Here is a 16,733-nt window from a genome sequence, read left to right as displayed (position 1 = left end):
ATTCCTGTGCGGCCAGAGGACCACAGGCGCCCCCGGCCTGCAGCCCAGGGGAGCCTGGGGGAGGATTTCCTGTCAGGCCCAGAGAGCCTGATGGGAAAGGGCCTGCCTTGGCCACATGTGGGCTCTCTCTCCACCCACAGGATGAGGGTTCCCGGGCAAAGACCGGCAGCTGGACCCCACGGCCCCCAGCCACTGCCCGGCAGCCTCTCATAGGGGACCAGGCCTATCTGACTGCCCTTCCTCACACACCCCCTCTCCCCCCCCACCCCCCACTGCTCCGTGTGAAGGGGGTGGGTCCTCTCTTGAGCAATTTCTAAGCCTGTTTATCCTCTGGGACAGAAAAAAAAGAAAAGGAAAAAAAACCACAGCCCTGTCATGGCCAAACAATGAGGAACAGAAAGCCCCTGGCCGAGCAGGACAAAAGGTCACTCCCTGCACTGCAGGCCCCAGGGCAGAGGCGACAGGGCCGGAGCCGGGTCACCGCAGGGGCCGCACAGGCGGGCGGGGGTCCCTGGAGGCCCCCAGAACGTGGCGAGCAGCCTCTGGGAAGTGTGGGGCTATGGAAGCTTCCAGTGTCTTTGGCTGGTGTTGGGGAGGCTTCGAGCCACGCGCCCCCCCGCCCCCTCAGGGGAGTGCTGACTGACATTTTAAAATGAGGAACTAAGTGGAGAGTAGTTGACTCGCTCAGCATGTTTGGCAGATCCGAGCTTTCAAAACACAGGGCCCAGGAGGAAGCTTGGAAACTATGGATGGGCGTTCACCACCATGTGACAGGTGGGCAATGGGTGCCCAGTGAGGGTGGGGGATTGGAGAAGAGAGATGATGATAGATGATAGATAGCTAGATAGATAGATGACATAGATCGATAATAGATACAGAGATCCCAGATAGATTGGTTGACAGGGAATAACAAATAAAAGGAGGATAGGAAGGAAGGAGGAAAAGGACGAAAGGAAGGACCATCTAACATCCAATGTGTGAGGCAGGTCTGATTGTGCCCATTTCACAGATGCAGAAATGGAGATAGAAAGAAGCAAAGCCACCTCCTGCTCTCCCAAAGGCTCGGGGCCATTCAGGGTTGGTGGCGGGCTGATGGAGGACGTGCACAATAGGCTATCAGGGCCCACCCCTCACCCACCACAGGCCTCAGAGTTGCCTCCCATCAGGGCCTGTGGCCCGTTTCCTCTCTAGCGTTGGCCTGTCCGCTTGTCTGAGTTCATCCAGGAAGGAGGAGGAGGAGGAGGAGGTGGGCCTGGGATGTGACTCTTGCCCCGTCCCACGGGAGAAATCTTTGGTCCCCTCGGGACAGCTGAAGGAAGCGGCTCTGGGATCCACCCTCCGCCTTCGCCCCTGAGTCACTGCAGTGCCACCAGCCCCCGCCGTCTACGTCTGTGACAAGCGGACACTGGGCGCTGGCTCCTGAGAGGGCCCGTCCTCGGCCGGCAGCCCCGCAGCGGGAGCAAAGGCAGGAGTCTGACCCGCAGCCGTGCCAGGTGTTAGAAAGATGCCCGGGAGCCAGAAAGGGGGCAGAGGCCCAGGAGTGGGGGCGGAGGCCCAGAAGGGGGGCGGGATTGAGGTGCAGCACTCAGGGACCTTAGAGACATTTCAGCGACTTTCCATTTAATCGTGGAGAAAGTCAGGGGCAAAGGTGAAAACACATTCATTCATTCACTCATTCACTCGTTCATTCATTCATTCATGTGTGCTGAGCACCTGTTACTCTAGGTCACATGTGTCAAACACAAGGCCCGCGGGCCAAATCCGTCCCGCCAGGCCTTGCAATGTGGCCCGCACCGCGCTGTCATCACTGCACTCCGCTGCGTTTCCATCACAATGACAGTTTATGACTGTTCAGTAAACCATTCGGCCCGCGATTTAGGCTGGATTTTAGATTTTGGCCCCTTCTCTGATTGAGTTCGACACCCCTACTCTAGGTGCTGGGCAGACAGCATCCAGCACATCCACGTCCCTGCCCTGGAAGCTGAGCTCTGGTGGAGAGACGGAGACACACATGGCAGAAACATGTGAGGTGGCAGCGGGAGCCTGGCAAAAAGGAAAAGCAAGGTGGGGCCTGTTGGGTGCACTGGGTGCAGCCAGGAAGCCAGGGCATCGGGGCCAGAGCAGGCGAGGGCGAGGGTGCTGGGATACGAACACGGAGGCACGCAGCACCTCCTCCTGAAGCTGGCTCCACGCAGGCTCCGTGCAGCGTCATTCACGTGCCACCCTGTCTCTCCGAGTCCCCGTCCCAGCTCTGGGCCATGGGTATTACCACTGTTTCCAAGTCACAAGAGAAAACCGAGCCTCGGAGCGGCTCCTCACCTCCGGCCTAATTTCTTCCCCAGCATCAAGCTGACACCTGTGTGTCCCCCACCGCAGAAGACTGGATTTCAACCCGAGGCCCACCCCAGAGACCTCCCCTCCCCTCCGCAGACACCCCCTCTCTGGTGGGCACCGCCTGCCTCGGTGTTCTCGTCTGTAAAATGGCAGCAGCAGCCTGCCTGGTGCTCTCAGCCCTCTCCAGCTTCCGCTTCTCAAACATGGGTGTCAACACGCTCAACCCCTCCCGAGACCACAGGCGTGCGGGGTGGGAGGGCGGCCCACCCACAGGAGGGGGAAAAGCTGAATGAGCTGGAGGTGGGGGCTGGGGAAGGAGGCCAGGCTGAAAGTGTGTGTGGAGTTCGGCTTTCATGCCCCAGCCTCTGCCCCTCCTCCCCTCTCCCAGGACGAGGGCACCCTGGGCAGGCGGCCTGGGAGGAGAGAGCAGCGAAGGCCGCCCGCCCAGGTACACAAACAGCTGGCATCGCAGGAGCAGCACCCAGGCCAGAGGACCTGGCACACGTGCTGGGATGTGATCTGCTCCCTGCGCCTCGACACTGTTAACCCATGAGACGGTGCCAGGCGCTCTGCCCTGCCTCCTCCTGGGGTCGCTGCAGCAGGAAAGGCAGCGGGAGACTCTCAGGGAGTCCACGGGGGAGCCGGAGGGTATGCAGAGGCCCTGAGCTGTCCCCTGGGTCAGATGGGATATCAGAGCGGGGCTCCTTACGCCTGGTGTCCACTGAGACCAGACCCAGTGGGCAAGGACAAGACCGGGCAAGCCGTGCAGTTCTCGCGAGGTGTGAGGTGGCCCGGGGAGCCTTGCAGAGGAAGGGACAGTGTAGAGAAGTTAACCTGGACCCTCAGAGTGATGGGGTCACCACAGGCTGGCTCCAGGCCAGTTCCTGCAGAAGCCTAATGTCAGGAGGTGATTCCAGCCCCTGACAGTGGGGCGGGGGCCCTATTGGGGCAGAGGGAGGGGGACAGTCCCACAGGCCAGAGGTGCGTTTCCTAGGGTACGGGCCTCAGGTTGTCTCAAAGCGACTTTATCAAGAAGAATTCCTGGAGGGACCCCAAAATAATCTGGGTGAAGGCCTGGGGTCCCTTAAATGGCCGAAGGACACAGTGTCCAGGATCACAGACAGCAATGTCGCTGCGAGTCCCAGAAGGAAAGTGAGCCTCGGAGGCCGAGCTGCAGCCAGACAAGACCTACCTGGTGAGCCTGCTGCTCCCCCCCTTCCCACACTCTCCCCACTCGCACCCCAGAGGGCCAGGAGCCACGGCCAGCTGCTGGGCCTGAGCAAGGAGACTAGTTCGAGGCGGGCCCTGCACCAGGGCCCGTAGCCAGGGAGGGGCAGAGCGGGCGGCCACACAGGTCCCTGGTCCCAGCATCCGCACCAGCTCTCACTGGGCAATTGGGCAACCCTGCACCAGCTCACCGACTTCCTCTCTGACCAAGACCCTGAGTGCACCCCACGGTGGGGGCCCTCAATCTCTTCCCCTATTTATAAATAGACAGAGAGAGAGAGGAAGACAGGGGACAGGCCTGGGGGAGGAGGAAGAGGCCCCCACTAAGACGCTGTCACCTAGAAGCACGAAGCTACGGGCCTCTGCTTTTCCAGCCACCGTTACCCCAGCACCTAAGGGTCTTCAGCTTGTTTACTGTCTGGAGCCTCCCCTTAGACGGCAGCACCCTGTGGAAGGCGTCACGCTCCGGGCCACCCTGGAGCTCCTGGGGCAGGGGTCCAGCTAAGACAAGACCAGGATGAGGCAGGAAGGAGGCACAGGGGGAAGCTTCGGGCTTTGGGGAGTAGTGTGTCTCTCGGGTTTAGCCTTTTCACAGAGCCGGAAAGACTCAGAGACTGTTCAGACTCAGGAGAAGTGCCTACTGTGCGCGCAGACACGGTGCTGGGCACATGCATTCTCTCATGGTACCCCTCCTCCAACTCCATGAGCTTAGTGCACCCCACTCTAGAGACATGGAGACGGGTCCAGAGATTCGACACCAACACCACGTCAGGGGCCACATGGCCAGCAAGCGGTGAACAGAAGTGGATCACAGCTACACCTGCCACGGACAATGTTTTCTCTGTGATCAGTTGTTACTGTTGTTAATCCTCACCCGAGGGTATTTTCCATTCACTTTTAGGGAGAGGGAAAGACAGAGAGAAACATCGATGTGAGAGTGACACACATCGACTGGTTGCCTCTTGCATGAGCCCTGAGTAGGGCTCACGTCAGGGAGGAGCCTGCAACCTGGGATGCTTTGGTCCACAGGCCAACGCTCTAACCACTGGGCAAAACCAGCTGGGACTCTCGGTGATAATTTTATAGACAAAGGCCCAGAGATGGGGAGCGGCTCCTCCGAGAACCCGCAGAGAGCAGGGTGCGGGCAGGTGCCCGCTCTCCTGGGCTGAAGAGTCTCCAGGGCCCCTGAGGCAGACCGTGAGGCTGGGGGAGGGGCACCCCCCACACAGGTGGCAACTGTCTTCGAGCAATACAGAAACCACTTCCTTTGCATGGCGGGTCCCTGGGGCCCCCGGGGGTGGCGAGAAGCAGCAGAGCCGGCTGGGCCTCCGTTTTAGGGGGTCTGCGGGAGCCCCACGGACTGTGAGCGCAGCCGCATCGGCCAGGCTGACACAGAGCCTACACCGGGGCCGGGCTCGGAGGCTCAGCTGCCGTCATGGAGAGGAGCAGCGCCTGCGTCAGGAAGGACAACCACATCACAGGGGGTGGCTCGGGGTGACACATCCCACCGCCAGCCTGCCGCCTGTGATGTCCCTTCAGAAGTGAGCTGGGGGCAGACAGGAAGCCCGGGCTGGTATCTGGTTCCAGGGCGTGGTGCCTGGCCCCAAGGAACCCTCAGCCTAGCTGCAGAGAACACCCCAACCCTTTCCATCCTCCCCCCACTACCCCCACGCTCCCCGTCCCCCCCCAACCCCCGCCCCGCAACAAGGCCTGTCAATATCACCTCCTCAGCCTCCCCATGGCTCCCCCTCCTCCCTCTTGCCGACTCAGCCTCCTCACTCTTGGTCCCAGCCTTTCCCAATGGACCCCAAGCCACCTTCCTACATCCAAGTCCGGCCCTGATCAAAAACTCCTAGCAGCCCCCCTGCCCTCAGGCCCAGCTCACAGTCCTGAATGCCTGCCAGCCAGCATTTCCCATTGCTCCCTCACTCCCCTCCACGCAGGTACTCCCTCTGCTCCCCGCTTTGCAGGGCTATCTCTCCAGCTTCTTTCAAAAGTTCTCTCCACCATCATCTCAAAGAAACCTCTGAACCCCAAGGTGGGCTCCGAGGTCCCTCCTCGGGGCTCCAGCCTGGGTGTCTCGCTATCCAGTCCAGACCACTTTTTGGTTGACCATTTCCCTGCAAGGCAGGGCAGGGACCACAACGCCCTCTGCACGCACTAGTGTGACTTCTACGCCAGACACCCAGGTTGTAATCCCAGTTCTGTCGTTCACCAGCCTCGGTTTTGTCGTCTATAAAATGGGGACAAACACAGTGCCCACCGCAGAGGGCTGTTAGGATTCACTGGCTCAGCTTCTGCAAAGCGCTCGGCATGGTGCCGGCTGGCAGGACGAGGTGGCCAGTGCTCACGGGGTTTTTATTACTCATCACCACGCCCAGCCAGGGCCCAGCCCACCGCAGGTGCCCACAAGGTGTGGAATTGTTGAATAGGGGAGCTTTCATTTCCATCTGTTGTATGAGCTGGGCTCACGTGAGAACTGGGCAGGAAATGGCTATACAGGGAGGGGGAGGCGTCCCAGCGGGGGAGACGGAGTGGCATCCTTCAGAGGCCGCTGTGACCGCCGTTACGTCCGTCCGTCCGGGTGGTGGTTTAGGAACGGAACTCTGGAGCCCGAACACCGTGGGTGGCCTCTGTGCCTCACGACCTCTCCCACACATGGGGACAGTGACGGTCCCTCCCACCCGCCACCGGGTGCGTGCAGTGCACTAGACCCTTGCCTGGCACCCCCCAAAATCCCTGATGCCAGTCCTAGCACTCTCCCAGGGCCTCCCAGCCTCCGTGGGCCATGACAGAGGGACACTTTTATCCCCATCTTACCACTGGGAGACCAAAGCTCAGACAGGCGCCAGAGGTCCCCAGGTGCTGTGACAGCAGTCAGACAAGAGGCCCAAGGATCCCGCTCCTCTGCCTGGGGGTGGGGGTGGAGGATGCATCACAGCTGACTCCAAAGATGAGCGGGCTAGCCCTGCCCAGCCATGCGCAGCCAGCAGTGACCGAGTGGCCGAGGCCGGGCTCCCCTATGCCTGGCCTCAGGAGATCCGGGAGCACCGGAGGCTGACCGAGAATCAGGGCGCCTGAGGCAGGGCGGAGGCCAGAAGAGGGACTTGTCCTCTATCTCCCCGGGTGCCTCTGCTCCCTCCTAGGTCTTTGGTCCAGGCGAAAGGCCTCCTCCTCCCTGAAGCTAGCCAGCCTTCCTTCCTTCCTTCCTTCCTTCCTTCCTTCCTTCCTTCCTAGTCTGCTGCTACTCCCTCAGTCCAGAGCTTTTGCCAAAACGATTGCAATGGTCTGTCCTTGCCCCTGAGGACAGAGTGATCTTCCTGATATATTCTCTGTCTGGTCTCTCCCTTGCTCAAAAGCTATCGGTGGCTCCCCACGGCCGCAGCTCCCAAAAGGAGGTGAGTGTGGGAGCCAGAAGCATGGACTCTGGAGTAAAAATGTCTGACTCCGCATCCAGACGCCCCTCTCCTTACTGGTGGGCAGCGTCCGAGGAGTTGTGTCTGTGTTTTTTAAATAAAAGAGGTTAACGCACCTCCACCTTTTCATCCATTGAATGGAACTGGGAACCGTGCACACCACCCTGTAGTGAGGATCAAGGAGGTAACACAGATAGTGTTTAGTTAAGTCTCCAAAAGTCAGAGTTGGTACAATTTTTAAAATATAATTGGTGTTACTACTTCCGCACACCGGCCCCAAGCAGCTCTGAGCCTCCTGTGCCGGCACTGCCCCAACCAGCCTTTCCCTCCAAGTAAGACGGTTTAGCTCTTGTCCCCTGTTATTTCTGCCTCTGTCTTCCTCCCGGTACCTGCTCAGCCAACCCTGCCCGTCCGCAGGGCTCAGCTTTTAGGATGATCCCTGTGTGGTCACTATGGGAAGATGGCCTGAAGGGGGGCAGGTTGTGGGAGGAGAGTCAAAAAGGTGACAAGAGCCCGGCCAGTGTGGCTCAGTGGTTGAACATCAATTTATGAACCAGAAGGTCACGGTTTGATTCCCAATAGGGCATATGCCCCAGTTTCAGGCTCGATCCCCAGTAGGGGGCGTGCAAGAGGCAGCCAATCTGATTCTCTCATTGGAGATCTCTCTCTCTCTCTCTCTCTCTCTCTCTCTCTCTCTCTCTCTCTCTCTCTCTCTCTCTCTCTTCCCCTTCCTCTCTGAAATCAATTATATATATGGCTTAGACCAAGGGACCAGGCCAGGAAGAGAGCGAAGCCATGGGGTATGGAGAGGGGTGGGTGGGAGGACACGGGGGGATGATGCCAGGAGGTGAGGCGGGGTGGGGGGGACATTGCTGAGAGGACAGGACAGGAAGGAGCAGGGTTGGGGGCTTGTGGGTCCAGAGGACCAGGAGGCTGGAGCCGCAGGTGACAGGCTCACCAGGAACAAGCTGAACCTCTGTGAGTGGCAGACGGAAGCCAGGCTGTGGGCCAGCAGGAGGAGGGACAGGCAGGGGTACTCAGGATTCTGGCAGGGGTCCCCTGTGCTGGGAGCCCTTCCCTGGAGACTCACTGTCAAGTCCAGGCCTGGCTTTCTGGGCGGGGCCCTGGGGAAGCCAGAGCTGCACACCACGCCGCCCACAGCCACCAGCGCCCCTCACCACCTGCCCTGGTGGAACACTGGGGGCCAGAGGCCTCTAAAGTGAGGAGGATGAGGTCCTTGCTGGTCCGTTTCCAGCTGGGGCAGCTGAGGCTCAGAGATAAAGGAAGTGGCCAGATCCTCCCGAGCCAGGCTGGGGCCTGGGACCCCAGCTTCCCAGCCCTCGGGCACCTCTCCTGCCCGGCGTTTGGGAAGGCCGCCCACGAGGACCAGGAAGACAAGCTGCACCCCCACCCCCCAGCCCTTCCCGCTCATGCTCACGCACAGGCCCACTCAATTCCCTGAACCCGTGGCCACATCTGCCACACACGCTGCAGGCCGGGCTCAGACTGAGACCGACGGTGGGCCGCTGTCTGGACGGCAAAGCCAAACAAACAAAACCCCTGGGGATTTCTGCCCCGACCCTGGTCGGGGCGGCCGGGTCAGCCCGGGACCCGGCTCCGAAGCAGGGGCAGAGCAAGGGGTCAGCAGGCCTCCTGAGGCCCGGCGCTCCCGAGAGGGACTCACACTGCAATGCCCCATGTGCCCACGGTGCCTGCTGCCAGCAGTCAGGGGGCAGCTGGCCTGCCTGGGGCCGGGGAAGCGGCTCTGCCACCTCCCCCCTCCGCTTGGTGTGAATGAGCTGGAGCTGCTAATGGGCTTCCTGTTTCAGCAATGAAGCCATAGTCTAGTGCTCACACCGGTGACATCCCCTTCTCCTCTGCAGAGACACGGGCAACAGGAAACAGGGCAGGGACGAGAGGGGAGAAGGACGTTGGGGCCTTCTGAACAACTGCCCCCTTCGGTACACCCCCTGCCCCCCCAGCATAGCTCGCCCTCAGGGCAGAGGGAAAGCTAGTCTCTCAGACCCGTCAGTACCAGACACTTCCTCCTCCTGGGCTCGAACCCCCAAACCACAGAGACGTCACCACCTCCCGTGACCTCACCACGCACCTCGTGGAAAATGACTGTGGGCCCAGAGAGGTGAGCCCTGAGCTGCAGTGCCAGCCCCGCAGTCCACAGCGTGGCAGAGGGCACAAATGCGCAGCGCCCGGGGCTGAGGGAGGCCGGTGTGCCCATCGCCAGGGACAAAGCGCCTCTTTGAGGGAACCGGCCCCCCACTACTCAAGGCTTCCCTGAGCCAGTCCAGCAGTGAGTGCCTGTAGCATGGACTTGCTCACAAGCTTGGGCCCAAAGGGTCTGGCTGCTCAACTTCAAAAGGTGCTAACGGGGTTCTAAGCGGCAGGGAGTCAGGGGCCAGGATCCTGTTCTGCAGGAGGGGGGGGGGGGGGGGCAGGGCCCGAGTCCCAGAACTCATTCCAGCCCAAGCCCTGGGACTGCGGCCGGGAAGCACCCATATGAAGGTGAGGCGTGAGGGGCTCTTTCCCGGAAAAACGTCAGGCCCCTCACCCCCCAGGCCATGGCCTGCCACGCACATGCGAAGCTGACAGTTCCCGGCATTCCAGCAGCGTGCTGGGCTCCGTGCTGTGGGGTTTTACCGACAGGGGTGCCTGAGGCCACCAGCAAGCCAGGGACAGCGCCCGAGGGGACGCTGGCCCCTGACACCCAGGCCAGGCTCCTCCGCTGCGCCCTGCCGCCTCGGAAGTCACGTGAAGGCTGGGGGTGGACGGCAGGACCCACAGGGCCTCCCTGGTTACACAGAAACAGGACCTTAGGCTCCAGGAGGTTAGAGATGGAAGAGGCGGGTTTTGCTTTTTAAATCCTCACCCGAGGACATTTTCCCATTGATTTTTAGAGAGAGTGGAAGAGAAAGGGAAAAACAGAGAGAAACACTAATGGGAAATAAGCCCACCAATTCGGTGCCTCCGGCATGAGCCCCAGCCGGGGCCTAGACCGGAAAAGAGCCTGCAACCAAGGTACCTGCCCCGGACTGGAATTGAACCCAGGACCCTTCAGTCCGCAGGCCGATGCTCTATCCACTGAGCCAAACCTGCCAGGGTGAGATGGAAGAGACTATTTAGAGACAGCAGCTGGAGCCAGCCATGCCCACCCTAAAGGTGGGAAAGCGGGGGCCTCCTGCAGCCCCTTCACACAGGGGTCACCCTGCTCAGGACCTGTCACTCACTGGAATGAGTGGGGAGGGGCGGGATCCTGACTTCCTGACAGGCTCTGCCACATTCCTCGGGGCCTACAGCCAGGCCACTGGGCAGGGGGTGCGAGAGGCCCAGCACGGGGGCATCTGGGAAGGAAGCACAGCCCAGCAGCAGGGAGACTGACCTCAGGGATGCTGAGCAGGAGCTCTGGGCAGCTGGCAGTCTGCCACCCACACCTCGTGGCTCTGTGGCTCAGACAGAGAGCCGGGTTCCACAGTGGCCCCGCTCAGCCTGGCACTGCCCCACGACCAGAGGCGGTCAGACCTGCAAAGCCACCAATGCTCAAACAGCTGCCCACACGCTTTGCCACCCATAAAGTACTTTCAATCCTGACAACCAGCCAGGGAGGTGGGGATCAGTCCCATTTTACTGATGGGAACACAGAGGCTCCCAGGCATGCCACGGACTCCCAGTCTGTACAGAGCAGAGGAAGGATTTGTGCTGAGGTCTGTCGGATTCTGAGGTCGGGCCCATTCCCTAAGTCATCGATACTGCTTCCCCATGGCCGGCAGAGTGGCCGGAACCGGGAGCCACGGCATCTCCACTATCCCCCATCCTAAGCACCCCTCTCCCTACCCTGAGCCCCAGCTCCCCTCCCTGCCAGCTTCTGGACAAAGCACGTTCCTACCCGAGCCTCAGCCAGTGAGTGGCCCCTGTGAGCCAGGGCGGGAAGGAGGGGTGAGCCTTTTAAGGAGAGCACCCCTGGCCTCTGCAGACTCGATGGAGCAGGGACGAGCCCAGAAAAAACAGTCCAGAGAGAGGGAGACAGACTGGAAGCCAGTCCTGTCACCACTGGCCTTTTAAACGACTCTGTCTCATCCGCAAAACGGGGTCACTCTACACGTCAGGTGAGCATTTTGGGGCATTTATTCAACACTTTCTGCGGGCCTCCTACACCCCAGGCACTGCTCTAGGCCAGGGCTACCCCAGAGGAGACATCGAGCAATATCTGGAGCCATTTCAATGATCAAAATGGAAGGGGCAGTGCTTCTGCACCCGGCGGGCAGAGGCCAGGAAAGCTGCTGAATATCCTCTGACGAGCAGGACAGCCCACACAACCGCCACCCAGATGTCCAGAGAAACCCGCTCTATCGCGGTGGGCACGCCCTGCCCTCGCCGTGCGTGCACTCTACATGGAAGACCCACATAAAAGTGAAAAAATAGGAGAGGCCATGAGTGTTATTTAGGAAAACAACGCAGGGCAGCTAGTGAGAGTGCCCAATGGGAGCTTTCACCGGCAGGATGGCCGGAGAAGGCCTCTCGGGGGATTCCTTCGTTGGCGCAGAGGAAGGGAGGGAAGGACACCAGGAGATACCAGCAGGAGGAACGGTCAAGGCGGAGGGGACAGCAAGTGCGAAGGCCCGGAGGCGGGTATGGGAGGGGCCTGTTTGAGGAACAGAAAAAGGCCAGTGGGGCACAGAGCTGAGATTTAAGCCGATGTGCTGAGTTGAACGTAGCACACGGGCATCGAACTCCTCCTCCCCTCCCTCCCTCCCTCCCCACAACCTCCACGGCTCCTCGCCCTCAAAGCACTGGATGGGCAGGGCCGTAAAACGTCTCCAGCCCTGTGAGGGCCAGGACAAGGGAGGGCCACCAGACACTGGCAGGTTCTCAGCCTGATCGGCTCCAGGGCCTTCCATGCCCCCTTGGACCTGAGAGGAAGAGGAGGTGGACAGAACTCGCCACGCCCGCGGGAAAGCAGAGGCTGATACCCTGGCCTGGGTGCCAGGGGCAGTGAGGAGCAGAGCCCAGGTCAGTGAGCACTGGCAGCGTGGCTCCCAGAAGGCTGCAGCTGGGTCATGGTCATCAATGTCCCTGGAGCCCAGCACTGGGCTGAGCTCGGAGTAGGCGTCTGTGACGGCTGGGGGGGGGGGGGGGTGAACGGGTGAATGGCACAGCCTCAAGGTGCCAGGCCACCCAACCACTGCCCTCGGAAGCAATGATGCCTGGGCCACATCCTCATGCAGCACACAGGTGCCCTGCGAGGCTGCCAGGGAGGGGGCAAAGGGACATCTGGGCCAGCACACACCTGGACCACCCAGCGCCACGCCGATGGCCAACACCCCAGGCCAGCCTGGAAGTCCCGGCCTCTCCCATAACCTGAGCTGGGTACCGAGGAGGCAAACAGCAGCCCCCACACCCCAAGATGTCCAGGGGTAGGTAGGTCAGACCCAGCCAGGTAGGGATCCCCTCAGCTCCTCCCCGACAATAACAAAAAGCCAGACTGACGGGGCCCCGGCCACCTCCATTACAGGACACCAACCACTCACCTGTCCTCCCAACTTCACTGGCATTTATTTGTCCAGTGAACGAAGGAACGTCCAGTCCATTCCACCCCAGCCAACAAACACAGCTTTTAAAGGAGGCACACGCCCTGAGTACACAGCGAGTCTGCTGTCCCTGCAGCCGGCTCAGGTGGCCCTGGGCTCTCTGTGACTCAGTCTAGTGACAGCCCGCATGACACAGGACCCGCTGTGTGCGAGGGGCCCGCTGAGGGCAGGAACAGGGATCCGGGCACGGGGAGGCGAGTGCAAAGGGCTCTGGAACCAGGCAGACCTGCACTCATATCCCTGCCTCCCCCCTCCTCGCCCTCAGCTCTGCAATCCTGGGGAACGCCACCACCTCTCAAATGGGAACAGCAGCATCCACCTTTTAGGAGCTGCTGGAAGGAAAATTCCAGGGGGAGTCTGCGGTAAATTCCTGGCACAGCACCAGACTCTCAGGCGACGTTCCAGAAACTGGAGCGATGATGCTGGTGATAACGAGGAGGAGGAGGAGGAGGGCCCCTCAATCCCTGCCCTCAAGGAACTTTCTATCTATCGAGGCGGATAAAAAATTGATTAAGAACGTGGCGGTTGAGCGACCACCTATGAACCAGGAGGCCAGGGTTCGATCCTGGGTCAGGCCATATTCCTGGGTTGCGGGCTTGACCCCCAGGGTGGGGCCTGCAGGAGGCAGCCGATCAATGATTCTCTCTCATCATGGATGTTTCTGTCTCTCTCCTTCTCCTTTCCTCTCTCAAATCAATAAAAATAAAAATAATGTTTAAAGCAGAATGTAGCCTGTCCTCAAGAGAGACAAGGGCTCTGAGAGGGAAAGGGAAAAGGATCAGAGCCAGCCGGAAGAATGAAGAATGCAGGGGGTGGCATTTGCAAAGGCCCTGAGGTCAGGGCAAGGGGTGCCCCCTGAATAGCACGGGGTACACTGTTTCACAGGGTGTCAAGAACAGGAGCAGAGAGGGGGCAGCAAGAACCTGGATACCTCTGCCCTGAGACACGGGGGTTTGGGGGGGGGCACAGAGGCTTCTCAGGCAGGGAGAGAGATGCTCCAACTAGAGGGGCCCCCGCAATGCCACCAAGGAGGGCCCACGGGAGGGGGCGCAGGGCCAAGAGATCAGCTGGGAGGCTCTGGGAGGCTCTGGAGTCAGTACCAGGAGGAGGGAACCTGCGGTGACCCCGGAGCCGGAGAGGGGAGGGAAGTGAGCGATGCAAGGGAAACCCCTCATCTCCATCCAGGACTCGGTCGGGCCTGGTGCCCCATGGGCCACAGACACCTGTGCCTCCACCCCAGGGGCTCACAGCATGGGAGCAGGGTGACACCGTGGTCAGGCTGAGGACCACCGCCATCCGCAACCACGCTCAGCTCTCACGCTGGGACTCTCCACCCAGGACCACCGCTGTTTCCAGGACAACCTCTGGGGCAGTCCCCCACAATCCACTGTGTGAGAGTCCATTCTGGCCGGACAGCCCCTCCTCTGCCTTCAAGAACTGGACTCTGAAATTTCAGCCTCTGCCGGTGAGTCACCACACAGGGCCACATGAGCCAAGGCCACCTCCCCCACCTTCCTTCCTGGTCAAGACGTCCAAGATGGCTCCCTACAAACTCCATGTCCATGGGGAAGGCCCACCCCCTCCCCAGCCATGGGGGGGAAGGAAGAGACCCTTTAGAGGAAGACTGCCCCCCACGCCCTTCCATGGAATACAGGGAGCTCTCTGAGCCTCAGTTTTCCTTCTCTGTAAAATGGGTCCCTCTATTGGACCAGAGCATGGAGGCAGCCACAAAAACAGAGGACAAGTCATTCCACTGCCTTGCTGGTTGGTGGGTGCAGTTAGAATAACGGGTCTGGGCTTCCTGCCCTCTCCATTTTCCTGGGGCCCCCTGAAAACACCCACAAGTCCTCACTCTCCTCCTTGGTCCCCAGGGCGCGAGCACAGGGCAGGCCCCGAGGACAGGTGGGTCCAGGGGAAATCAAGGACACCATCTCCTCCTTATTACCCCGCAGCCGCCGGAGAAGAGATTCTCAAGTGGCCGCTGGACACGCCAGGCGGCTCCTGGGAAGGAAATGAGCCCACGGTTCCCCTGTGCCCTTATTAGGCGCCTGCTGTACACCTGGCCCTCTCCTTGCAGACACGCGGCCCTTGTATTTCTACGAAAGAGGAAAGCCAGGACCCAGAGGAGGGGGAAGTCATCTGAAGAGGGTGCCCCGCGTTGCAGGAGGCGCAGCACCCCAGAGCAGACACCTCCTGCCCCCGCGGGAAGCCTGGTCTCGGCAGTCACCGGGTAACGACGCTGGGATGTCCAAACGCCCCGGCCGGTCCTGGCGGAGGGACTTGGCTGCGCCCCGACCCCGGGAGCCAGAGTTCGGGCCCCCCCACAACCTCTCCTCGGTGCCAAACGGGTCCCCCCAGCGGCGCGCAGTGTGCTCCCCCGTTTTCCCGAGCCCCGCGCCCCGGCCTCGGCGCCCCGGACGGAGCTCGTGGCCGGCGCTCCCCGGGTGGGCGTGAGGGCAGGGGCACGCCGGGCCCGAGAGGCACCCACCTGGGCGGGCACGGCGTGGCCCGCGGCCCAGAGCTGCAGTCCGAAGGCCAGCACGGCCCCGAGGGCGGCGGGAGCCATGGGGCGCGTGGCGGCGGCGGCGGCAGCGGCAGGTCCGGCCGGCGGCCCAGGCTCCTCGGGGCTCCCTCCGCTCCGCTCCGCTCCGCTGCGCCTCCACTGAAAGTGAAAGACCGCGCGCCCGGCTAGAGGCGTGGGGGCGGGGCTAGGGAAAACAGGGGGCGGGGCTAGATGAACGGGGCGGGGCTCTTCCCTCCCGCTGCTCCTCCTCCTTCCTCCCACGCCACATCCCTCCCCCGCCCCAGCCTGCTGCTGGTAGGCCCTCCCGCCAGGACCCTCACTCTCGCAGAGCCCATCCTGGCCCTCTCTGCCAATTCGGTGCTTTATCCAGCGTCAGCCACCCCCAGCCCTCGGGGACCCCTCAACTTCCCTCTAATGCCCCTTCCCCGGACACCCCCTCTCAGTGTGGGGGCAGGAGACCCACACTAGGGACAAGATCCCTGGGGCTGTGCCTGTTGCTCAACAGGTGGTCTGTTCTGGGGCACTGCTCCTCCTGCGATGTGGGGCACACTCTTCAGATGACTTCCCCCTCCTGCCCTATGACCACCTACCCTTCCCTCCCCCACAAGCCTCCCACTCCTGTTGAGGTGTGGTCCCAATTTGGGGAGAAAAACCTCCACATTAATAATTTGGGGGACCACTGCTGTTCTCAATCATTCACTCACTGGGACTCTGGGACCAGGCCACCTGGGTCTGAATCTCTGCATTAACTTCACAGAGTTATTATGATGACGAAAAGATACATAACTCATAATACAGTATGGATTCTATATGTATCTATACTTGCAAAGTATATATGTAATTCAATACACTCTGTACACCTATTAGCTGTTATTGCTAGGATTCATTTGTTCTTCTGTCCTTAAACATTCTTCCTAGTGAGCCAGACTCTGTCCTACCTTGCTTTTTGAACCCCTTATCCAGGAAGCTGACAGGTGGCTGGGACAGAAGCCTTCCGGGAAGTTGTGGGGGCCCACAGGGGGGCTGGCCAGGCCAAGGGCCAGCAGAGCGGGCCCCCCTGGAGTTTACATCATGACTGAGCACCCACACTAACTGCCATCTCCACCCTCTTCGCTTTGGATGTCAATCCTGATGCCAAGGCCAGCCCTGTGTGACCAGAACTTTCTCCCCAGCCCTGGGTGTCCCTGTCCCCAGCACACAGGACATTTCTGAGGGGCTGGGTGGGCAGGGCGGCAGCAGGGATTCTGTCCCCTTGTTCCTTCACTGCAGGCTGCCCCAAGAGTACAGGGACCCCTGCTCTGGGCCACCAACCCCCCCTGATGGAGACAGCAAGGACGATGCTTCTAGATGCTGAGTGAGGAACCGGGAAGTGACTCTTGGGAGATGGAAAATCCCACCTCCTGATCAAGAGGCTGGGAAATCACCTGGTTCCCACACACTTGTGGGAATGGGCCTCTCTGAGCGTGCGGCCAGCCCACAGCCTTAACTCCAGCATCAGCTTCTAAAACTCATGTGACAATTTCTCTGGCCTTTACAAGTCTCATCTGGGAGCAGTTTTGAGGACTCCCTGATTCATAAGAGAGAGCCAAAGGCCACCAATGGGGTGTCACCTGGTGGGGGCAGGGGCAGCTG

General features: G+C 60.7%; 1 protein-coding gene across 2 annotated transcripts in view; it reads right to left on the bottom strand.

Moving 5' to 3' along the window:
* The window catches only part of TNFRSF1B (TNF receptor superfamily member 1B), a 41,705-nt gene extending 26,454 nt beyond the window's left edge, over positions 1–15,251 (bottom strand). For both annotated transcript variants that reach the window (XR_004992017.2, XM_036460910.2), the window contains exon 1: positions 15,062–15,251. Coding sequence is in view for 1 of the 2 variants with exons in the window: in XM_036460910.2 (XP_036316803.1) it covers positions 15,062–15,143 (82 nt within the window). In the remaining variant the exon portion in view is untranslated. The remainder of the gene's footprint in view (positions 1–15,061) is intronic.
* Between the last annotated feature and the right edge of the window lie 1,482 nt (positions 15,252–16,733).

Source organism: Pipistrellus kuhlii, unplaced genomic scaffold (assembly GCF_014108245.1).
Source record: "Pipistrellus kuhlii isolate mPipKuh1 unplaced genomic scaffold, mPipKuh1.p scaffold_m20_p_34, whole genome shotgun sequence".
Taxonomy (NCBI): Eukaryota; Metazoa; Chordata; class Mammalia; order Chiroptera; family Vespertilionidae; genus Pipistrellus; species Pipistrellus kuhlii.
The sequence above is the reverse complement of the archived record's forward strand: the minus strand, read 5'-3'. Positions and strand labels throughout refer to the sequence as shown.